This window comes from Nerophis ophidion, linkage group LG22 (genome assembly GCF_033978795.1).
Source record: "Nerophis ophidion isolate RoL-2023_Sa linkage group LG22, RoL_Noph_v1.0, whole genome shotgun sequence".
In the NCBI taxonomy this organism is placed as follows: domain Eukaryota; kingdom Metazoa; phylum Chordata; class Actinopteri; order Syngnathiformes; family Syngnathidae; genus Nerophis; species Nerophis ophidion.
The window spans coordinates 18,230,113-18,241,290 of NC_084632.1; the positions used below are offsets into that span (position 1 = coordinate 18,230,113).

Genomic DNA, 11,178 nt, shown 5'->3' on the forward strand with positions numbered 1-11,178 from the left:
ATCAGTAGGCCTTTAAAATTGTCCTGTTTCAACTTGCACTCTTTTCTGACTATTTGAAAATGTCAATAAAAAAGAGTTGGATTAAAAACGCAAGTAAGAATTCTCGATGGCGGTTTGTGTGTTCCTGGGGTCCCAAAGACCACACGACCACTCACCACAGTGCAGTTCGTCAGATCCATCCCCACAGTCGCTGTGTCCGTCACAAAGCTTCTGTCTCAGCACGCACGAGCCATCTTTGCACCTGAACTGTAGGTGCTCTCGACAGGCGAGCAGAGTGTGACCTGCAGCACCTGAAACATACGAACAAACGTCTTTTTACTGCAACATCTTTAAAAAAAAAAAAAAAAAAAAAAAAAAATTACCCGGCAGCCATTTTGTCTACTTTGTGGTTGTTTAATTATAATAAGAAAAATAATGCTAATAATAATATTAATAATAATGGATAATTGTCTGGATCCTAGGAGCTATGTTGTCCGGGGGCTTTATGCCCACTGGTAGGGTCTCCCAAGGCAAACAGGTTCTAGGTGAAGGATCAGACAAAGAGCAGCTCGAAGACCTCTATGAAGAAGAGAAAACATGGACCCAGATTTCCCTCGCCCGGACGCGGGTCACGGGGGCCCCCCTCTGGAGCCAGGCCCGGAGGTGGGGCACGATGGCGAGTGCCTGGTGGCCGGGCCTGTTCCCATGGAGCCCGGCCGGGCACAGCCCGAAGAGGCAACGTGGGTCACCCCTCCAATGGGCTCACCACCCATAGCAGGGGCCATAGAGGTCGGGTGCAATGTGAGTTGGGCGGCAGCCGAAGGCAGGGCACTTGGCGGTCGGATCCCCGGCTACAGAAGCTAGCTCTTGGGACGTGGAACGTCACCTCACTGGAGGGGAAAGAGCCTGAGCTAGTGCGCGAAGTGGAGAAGTTCCGGCTGGATATAGTCGGACTCACTTCGACGCACAGCAAGGGCTCTGGAACCACTTCTCTGGAGAGGGACTGGACCCTCTTCCACTCTGGCGTTGCCGACAGTGAGAGGCGACGGGCTGGGGTGGCAATTCTGGTTGTCCCCCGGCTTAAAGCCTGCACGTTGGAGTTCAACCCAGTGGATAAAAGGGTAGCCTCCCTCCGCCTTCGGGTGGGTGTGCCGGGGTCCTGACTGTTGTTTGTGCTTACGCACCAAACAGCAGTTCAGAGTACCCACCCTTTTTGGGTACACTCGAGGGAGTACTTGAAAGTGCTCCCCCGGGTGATTCCCTTGTCCTACTGGGGGACTTCAACGCTCATGTTGGCAACGACAGTGAAACCTGGAGAGGCGTGATTGGGAAGAATGGCCGCCCGGATCTGAAGCCGAGTGGTGTTTTGTTATTGGACTTTTGTGCTCGTCACGGATTGTCCATAACAAACATCATGTTCAAACATAAGGGTGTCCATATGTGCACTTGGCACCAGGACACCCTAGGCCGCAGTTCCATGATCGACTTTGTAGTTGTGTCATCGGATTTGCGGCCTTATGTTTTGGACACTCGGGTGAAGAGAGGGGCGGAAATTTCTACCGATCACCACCTGGTTTGCTGCGATGGTGGGGGAGGATGCCGGACCGACCTGGCAGGCCCAAACGCATTGTGAGGGTCTGCTGGGAACGTCTGGCAGAGTCTCCTGTCAGAGAAAGTTTCAATTCCCATCTCCGAACTTCGAACATGTCACGAGGGAGGTGCTGGACATTGAGTCCGAGTGGACCATGTTCCGCACCTCTATTGTCGAGGCGGCTGATCGGAGCTGTGGCCGCAAGGTAGTTGGTGCCTGTCGGGGCAGCAATCCTAAAAACCCTTGGTGGACACCAGGGGTGAGGGATGCCGTCAAGCTGAAGAAGGAGTCCTATCGGGTCCTTTTAGCTCATAGGACTCCGGAGGCGGTGGACAGGTACCGACAGGCCAAGCGGTGTGCGGCTTCAGCGGTCGCTGAGGCAAAAACTCGGACATGGGAGGAGTTCGGGGAAGCCATGGAAAATGACTTCCGGACGGCTTCGAAGCGATTCTGGACCACCGTCCGCCGCCTCAGGAAGGGGAAGCAGTGCACTATCAACACCGTGTATGGTGCGGATGGTGTTCTGCTGACCTCAACTGCGGATGTTGTGGATAGGTGGAAGGAATACTTCGAAGACCTCCTCAATCCCACCAACACGTCTTCCTATGAGGAAGCAGTGCCTGGGGAATCTGTGGTGGACTCTCCTATTTCTGGGGCTGAGGTCGCTGAGGTAGTTAAAAAGCTCCTCGGTGGCAAGGCCACGGGGGTGGACGAGACTCGCCCGGAGTTCCTTAAGGCTCTGGATGCTGTGGGGCTGTCTTGGTTGACAAGACTCTGCAGCATCGCGTGGACATCGGGGGCGGTACCTCTGGATTGGAAACCGGGGTGGTGGTTCCTCTCTTTAAGAAGGGGGACCGGAGGGTGGGTTCCAACTATCGTGGGATCACACTCCTCAGCCTTCCCGGTAAGGTTTATTCAGGTGTACTGGAGAGGAGGCTACGCCGGATAGTCGAACCTCGGATTCAGGAGGAACAGTGTGGTTTTCGTCCTGGTCGTGGAACTGTGGACCAGCTCTATACACTCGGCAGGGTTCTTGAGGGTGCATGGGAGTTTGCCCAACCAGTCTACATGTGCTTTGTGGACTTGGAGAAGGCATTCGACCGTGTCCCTCAGGAAGTCCTGTGGGGAGTGCTCAGAGAGTATGGGGTATCGGACTGTCTTATAGTGGCGGTCCGCTCCCTGTACGATCAGTGCCAGAGCTTGGTCCGCATTGCCGGCAGTAAGTCGAACACATTTCCAGTGAGGGTTGGACTCCGCCAAGGCTGTCCTTTGTCACCGTTTCTGATCATAACTTTTATGGACAGAATTTCTAGGCGCAGTCAAGGCGTTGAGGGGTTCCGGTTTGGTGACCGCAGGTAGGTCTCTGCTTTTTGCAGATGATGTGGTCCTGATGGCTTCATCTGACCGGGATCTTCAGCTCTCACTGGATCAGTTTGCAGCCGAGTGTGAAGCGACCGGAATGAGAATCAGCACCTCCAAGTCAGAGTCCATGGTTCTCGCCCGGAAAAGGGCGGAGTGCCATCTCCGGGTTGGGGAGGAGACCCTGCCCCAAGTGGAGTAGTTCAAGTACCTAGGAGTCTTGTTCACGAGTGAGGGAAGAGTGGATCGTGAGATCGACAGGCGGATCGGTGCGGCGTCTTCAGTAATGCGGACGTTGTACCGATCCGTTGTGGTGAAGAAGGAGCTGAGCCGGAAGGCAAAGCTCTCAATTTACCGGTCGATCTACGTTCCCATCCTCACCTATGGTCATGAGCTTTGGGTCATGACCGAAAGGATAAGATCACGGGTACAAGCGGCCGAAATGAGTTTCCTCCGCCGTGTGGCGGGGCTCTCCCTTAGAGATAGGGTGAGAAGCTCTGCCATCCGGGAGGAACTCAAAGTAAAGCCGCTGCTCCTCCACATCGAGAGGAGCCAGATGAGGTGGTTCGGGCATCTGGTCAGGATGCCACCCGAACGCCTCCCTAGGGAGGTGTTTAGGGCACGTCCAACCGGTAGGAGGCCACGGGGAAGACCCAGGACACGTTGGGAAGACTATGTCTCCCGGCTGGCCTGGGAACGCCTCTGGATCCCCCGGGAATAGCTAGACGAAGTGGCTGGGGAAAGGGAAGTCTGGGTTTCCCTGCTTAGGCTGTTGCCCCCGCGACCCGACCTCGGATAAGCGGAAAAAGATGGATGGATGGATGGATGGATGGATAATTGTCTGGACTGTTGAAATACTATTTTATAATCGTGAATTAAATTGCAAACTGTTCATAAATATACATAAGACAAAAATGGCAAACTCTGTAAATCAAAAGGCTCTTAACATGTTATATAATTATTTTGTATTCCCATATCTTAATTATTGTGTTGAAATCTGGGGTAACAATTATAAATCAAACATCAACTCTACGTTCTTACTTCAAAAGAAAGCAATTAGAATTGTAGATGATTAGATTAGATTAGATAGTACTTTATTTATTCCGTCAGGAGAGTTCCTTCAGGAAAATTACAATTTTCAGCACAATCCCATTCAAGATCAGACAAACATTACAGGGAGACAGAACAGGATCGCTGACGGGTCTGCCGGCTTCCAGCGCCCCTTACAAAAAAGATGACATACAGGTAAACAAGGGGGGAGAAAAAAAATTGAAGATTAAAATAAAATAAAAATTGGCAACACTAAATTGGCCCTAGTGTTTGAATGTGAGTGTGAATGTTGTCTGTCTATCTGTGTTGGCCCTGCGATGAGGTGGCGACTTGTCCAGGGTGTACCCCGCCTTCCGCCCGATTGTAGCTGAGATAGGCGCCAGCGCCCCCCGCGACCCCAAAAGGGAATAAGCGGTAGAAATGGATGGATGGATGGAAAAAAAAATAAATTAAAAAAATCGGTCTTAGCCTAGGCCCTGGAGTGGGGGTGCAGACTGAGGCCAAGGGAAAAGAACAACTCATAGCCATAGTACACATCCCTCTTACATGTGATGCGGATTGTCATGACCATACCAATGCCAATGCTGTTCATTAAATTAAAAACATTAAAACTGCACGATCTTGTTGACCTTAAAGGCCTACTGAAACCCACTACTGCCGACCACGCAGTCTGATAGTTTATATATCAATGATGAAATATTAACATTGCAACACATGCCAATGCGGCCGGTTTAGTTTACTAAATTGCAATTTTAAATTTCCCGCGGAGTTTCCTGTTGAAAACGTTGCGGAATGATGACGCGTACGCGTGATGTCACGGTTTGTAGAGGACATATTAGCGCAGCACCATTCGCGGCTAAAAGTCGTCTATTTTTCATCGCGCAATTCAACAGTATTCTAGACATCTAAGTTGCTGGATATTTTGCAATTTTTTCAAGTAATAATGGAGAAGTCAAAGCAGAAAGATGGAGTTGGGAAGCTTTAGCCTTTAGCCACACAGACACACGGTGATTCCTTGTTTAAAATTCACGGAGGTGAAGCTTTACTATGGATCAGCGCGGTCAAGCGAACATGGATCCCGAGCACTTGTCAACTGGCAGGTTTCGGTGAGAAAATTGTGGTAAAAAGACGCCTCTTGCCGGAGATCAGCTGAGCTTGCGCCGTCCATGCAGCTGCCGTGACTTCCCTCAGACACTGGCCTCAAGACACCCGTGGCCACACCCCTTTGATTATCAGGTACTATTTAATCTCACTAAAACACTAGCAACACAATAGAAAGATAATGAACTTCCCAGAATTATCCTAGTAAATGTGTCTAAAAACATCTGAATCCGTCCCAATGCAATCGCCTTTTTTTTCTTTCTATTCCTTCGCTATCAATACTATCCACACATCTTTGATCCTTGCTCAAATTAATGGGGAAATTGTCATTTTCTCGGTCCGAATAGCTCTTGCTGCTGGAGGCTCCCATTATAAACAATGTGAGGACGTGAGTAGCCCTCACCCTTGTGACGTCATCGTCTGCGACTTCCGGTAAAGGCAAGGCTTTTTTATGAGCACCAAAAGTTACGAACTTTATCGTCGATGTTCTCTACTAAATCCTATCAGCAAAAATATGTCAACATCGCCAAATGATCAAGTATGACACATAGAATGGACCTGCTATCCGCCTTTAAATAAGAAAATCTCATTTCAGTAGGCTTTTGACACTGCTATTGGGACGTATAAAGCTCATAACCACATGCCTGGGTGTCTACAGGAGATGTTCAAACTTATGGAGAGTCCCTATGACCTTAGAGGTTCAGCTGTCTTTCAGAAAGCAAACATAAGAACAAGCTTAAACATTAGATGTGTTTCCGTCAGGGGGTTATCTGTGGAACAGTTTGGATTAGGGCTCGGCAATTTATCGATATACACGATATATCGCGGGTTTATCTCTGTGCGATATAGAAAATGAGTATACGTTCTCACGCAGTTGCTTTTAGCTGCTGGTATTACACTGCAGGCTCTTCTCGCTCTTTCCTGTCTCTCCTTCTCACAGAGACTTAAACAAGAGCACCTTCTTACACAAGTCACAAACTGTCACGTCATACGTCACATACGTATACACGTATACACCCTCGCGGAGCAGAGAGGTAGCAGCATGGGTAACTTTAGCTGTGATGCTAGCAGAGCTGTGCGAGTGGTAATACGAGAGAGAGAAGGTGCGAATGAAGGACGAATTAATTCCCAAGAAAAACAGCAGGGTTTCCATCGTCTGGCGGTGGTTTGGCTTCAAGTGGAAATATGTCGAACAGATAACCGCAATTTGTCAAGTGTGGGCCAAAAGCGTTGCTCCAAAAATGCAGCATTACTGCTAATATGTAGCATCATTTGAAAAGTCACCTGCTAGAGAATGAAGAGTGTATACTCCGTATGTCAACATTTCCATTCGGTGCCACACGCCCACACCATCAAAATGCGGAGGCAAACAATTCCAGATCAACACCGTATGAAAAAAATAGTCAACAACAGAATTTAATAATGTTCGTAGTAACCTACCATATAGCGAAGGACGAACACTATTTGATTTCCTATTATGCAGCTCATTTTGATTTGACACTTGAAATGTCTCTGATAATCTTGCACGTTCTGTTTTAGAAATGAAATTAACATTTGAAACACTGCTTAATAACAACAGTTTTGGTTAATTGACTTAGTGATTTCCTTCTCTGCATGAAAGTTTAAAATGAGCACATATGAATGCAGTATGAACAAGAATGTTTTAATGTAGACACATAGAATCACCATACTGCTGTGATTATATGTATTAGGGGTGTGGGAAAAAATCGATTCGAATTTGAATTGCGATTATCACGTTGTGTGATTCAGAATCGATTCTCGTTTTTTTTTTAAATCATTTTGTTTTTTTAATCAATCCAACAAAACAATACACAGCAATACCATAACAATGCAATCCAATTCCAAAACCAAACCTGACCCAGCAACACTCAGAACTGCAACAAACAGAGCAATTGAGTGGAGACACAAACACGACAAAGAACAAACCAAAAGTAGTGAAACAAAAATGGATATTATCAACAACAGTATCAATATTAGTTATAATTTCAGAATAACAGTGATTAAAAATCCCTCATTGACATTGTCATTAGACATTTATAAAAATAAAAATAAAAAGAACAATAGTGTCACAGTGGCTTACACTTGCATCGCATCTCATAAGCTTGACAACACACTAAGATAAAAGATAAAATAAGTCATATTTTTGGTTCGTTTAATAGTTAAAACAAATTTACATTATTGCAATCAATTGATAAAACTTTGTCCTTTACAATTATAAAAGCTTTTTACAAAAATCTACTACTCTGCCTGCATGTCAGCAGACTGGGGTAGATCCAGCTGAATGTATTGAATGAATAGAGAATCCTTTTAAATCGGGGAAAAAAACAGTTTTTGAATCGAGAATCGTGTTGAATTGGAAAAAAAAAGAAAAAGATTTTGAATCGAATCGTGACCCCAAGAATCGATATTGAATCGAATCGTGGGACACCCAAATATTCGCAGCCCTAATATGTATCGAGTGTTAATTCAAGGCCAAGGCAAAATATTGAGATATATATTGTGTATCGCGATATGACCTAAAAATATCGATATTAAAAAAAGGCTATATGGCCATTGGATGATTTCTTAAAATGTTCCAATTCCATTCACACATTTAAACAAACACTTTTAGACCAATGTCTTGGAAAAATATATCACTCTTGAATCAACACAGTAGTTAATACTTTGATTATTGTTAATTACAAACTAAATGTGGGATATAAATAATAATGGAAGTATAATTGTTTGTATATAATTTGTAGAAAGGTTTAACCAAGATGTGTACAAGGATATTTCACATGTCTTTACTGTGTATATAATTGAACAGTTTTTATGTTGTGTACAAGGTGTATTTATAGTATGTTGTGCAAAGAAATTTTTATATTTTTTTGAAAGCTCATCTTGTATTTGACGTTGTTTATAGGGTTAGGTGCAATAAGTGTTCAATTTGAGCAAAAACCCTTTCGGTTTGCAACATTTTCAATTTATGAATGTACTGTTTGTTTATGTAGAACTGATTATTTGGTTGACCACTGACCGAAGAATAATAAACTAACTAATAAAAAAAATAATAACTATTGTGCTTTGTTCAGATTTTTATTTTCCTGTTCTTGTCTGTACTATACTGTCTGTAAATATGGCAAAGTCATTTCCTGCTATGGCTCAATCATGTAATTTCTCTCTCAATTTACTCCCACTTGTGGCGAGGCTGCAGACAATGAGTATAATTACACTAAAATATTTCAACAATCACATACTTAAAAATACTTAGTTTTGCATTCATCGCGTGTAAACCTTTGGGATTGTTGTTTCAAAAGACGTTTGACGGTGGGGACAAAAAACAAATTCGCAAAAAATGTCACGCTGCAACGCATTATGACGTCACACACGACGTTGTCTTCCATACAAGTTACTATCTGTATGCCATTCCAACAGGTGTTGTTATGTTGTACAGCGCTTACTCATCTCCTCTTTCTGCTGTAAATATTGTGAATGATCCACGACTGTGATGGTTGGATACAAGAATGACATTGATGTTACCTGCACCTTATGCAACATGCATCCAAAGATTGTTTACCACCTGTTTAGGACTTGTGAAAGCACTCCATCACTATGGCAGGGCATCTGTCGCTTCATCCTGGACAATATTCATGACACGATTTGTGCTTTGTTTTAAGTTAAGTTAAGTTAAAGTACCAATGATTGTCACAAAGATGTGCTATTTGGATTTACACTGTATGAAAAAATTTGTTTTAAGGAATTTTACCTTTGCAACCTCATTATACTATTGGCTAAGTTTTATATACATAAATATGAGTTTTAAATACACGACCTGTTTTTTGTGCCTTTAAAAATAATTAGAATGCTACGTTAAAACGCTCTCTAACTATAAAACCAAAAAGCTGTGAAAACTATGATGCTGTGTTCCAAATTTAAATTTTTTACTGAACTTGTGTGAGCTTATGGCTTTGCACTTTGTTTATATATATATATATATATATACACACACACACACACACACACACACACACACAGATTTACATATATATATAAATATATATAAACAAACATTTACATATACATATATATATATATATATATATATATATATATATATATATATATATATATATATATATATATATACATATACATATATAAAATGCGTGGGTTCCCCCCGGGTACTCCGGCTTCCTCCCACTTCCAAAAACATGCACCTGGGGATAGGTTGATTGGCAACACTAAATTGGCCCTAGTGTGTGAATGTGAGTGTGAATGTTGTCTGTCTATCTGTGTTGGCCCTGCGATGAGGTAGCAACTTGTCCAGGGTGTACTCCGCCTTCCACCCGATTGTAGCTGAGATAGGCGCCAGCGCCCCCCGCGACCCCGAAAGGGAATAGGCGGTAGAAGATGGATGGATGGAGATATATATATATATATATATATATATATATATATAGCATTCTATTATAGTTACTTTTTTGATTTGCCAACCCCCTAACGCTGTTTTGTACGGGGTTTTCTTTACTTATTTTGATTATTATTATTTCTCGATTGTTTGTAAATGTTGCAGTTTACAAATAAAGGTTTATAAAAAAAAATGTAAAAGTTAGAATCTGTACTTACAGGTAAATAAACTGCAAAGTGCATATGCACGTGTTTTAATGTAAATATAATTGACATTTATGAAATATAGCAAGTTAGTAGCATGACAGCATTAGAATTCATTCAAACTGTCAGTCAACTTGCAGTCCGTCCGAAGTCAACTAAAGACGTTCAAAAACACACACACATGAACCGAACAATGAAGAACATATTGTATACATTTCCAATTGTTTTACCTGAGAGGCAATGATGCAGGGTGATAAAAGATATCAGGATAAATAAACCTCCAAGGTGTCCCATGCTTATATTTAATGTCCTCCACGATTCGTGCAGCTGGCGCGGAAAGATGACGTCGCAAGCGATTTATGCGACCTCTCCATGTGAAAAAAATTTTTTTTTCCCCACTAGAGTCGTCTAATTGTCTCTGAAAATGACTGTAAACTTTTATAGTATCTTTTAATGTTCATTCATAGTCACCGTTTAAGTCAAATATGTGCTTTTTACATCAACCTGTTAAAGTGAAAGCATAACGTTGTTGGTGACTTATAAATACACTTTGAGTTTCAAATAATCAGATTAAATATTAATAACATATTTGAAGCACATTCTGAAATACAAATGACAAACAGAACACCTAATTAATCCAACAATAATGCAGTCAGCATCATTTCAATTAATCCAAATGTTTTTTTTTTTTCATTAAAAAATGGCTGTTGTAGCTCTTGTTTGACAAGCAAAACAATTTCCATCGATCCATTTTTTACCGATTGTCCCTTTTGGGGTCGTGGAGTGTGCCGGAGCCTATCTCAGCTGCATTCGGGCGGAAGGCGGCGTACACCCTGGACAAGTCGCCATATCATCGCCAGGCCAACACAAGTTAAAGTACCAATTATTGTCACACACACACACTAGGTGTGGCGAAATTATTCTCTGCATTTGACCCATCACCCTTGTTCACCCTCTGGGAAGTGAGGGGAGCAGTGGGCAGCAGCGGTGGACACGCCCGGGAATACTTTTTGGTGATTCAACCCCTGATGCTGAGTGCCAAACAGACAGGTAATGGGTCCCATTTTATAGTCTTTGGTATTACTTAGCCAGGGTTTGACTCACGACCTAGCAATCTCAGGGCAGATCGACACTCTAACCCTGTGGTTCTCAACCTTTTTTCAGTGATGTATCCCCTCGTGAACATTTTTTTAATTCAAGTACCCCCTGATCAGAGCAAAGCATTTTTGGTTGAAAAAAACAGATAAAGAAGTAAAATACAGCACTACCGTATTTCCTTGAATTGCCGCCAGGGCGCTAATTAATTTAAAAACTATTTTCACTCGTGCGCTTACCAAAGGCAAGCGGTAAAAGTAATATATATATATATATATATATATATATATATATATATATATATATATGTATATATATATATATATATATATATATATATATATATATGTATATATATATATATATATATACACATATATCAATCAATGTTT

The 11,178-nt window shown here is 42.9% G+C and overlaps 1 protein-coding gene across 2 annotated transcripts in view; it reads right to left on the bottom strand.

The window, feature by feature from the left end:
• Positions 1–10,028, bottom strand: part of LOC133540612 (low-density lipoprotein receptor-related protein 8-like) — an 85,713-nt gene extending 75,685 nt beyond the window's left edge. For both annotated transcript variants that reach the window (XM_061883362.1, XM_061883363.1), the window contains exons 1-2: positions 9,922–10,028; positions 156–290 (exon numbers count right to left, since the gene is read on the bottom strand). In XM_061883362.1, coding sequence (XP_061739346.1) covers positions 156–290; positions 9,922–9,985 — 199 coding nt within the window. In that variant the 5' untranslated portion in view covers positions 9,986–10,028. The remainder of the gene's footprint in view (positions 1–155; positions 291–9,921) is intronic.
• Between the last annotated feature and the right edge of the window lie 1,150 nt (positions 10,029–11,178).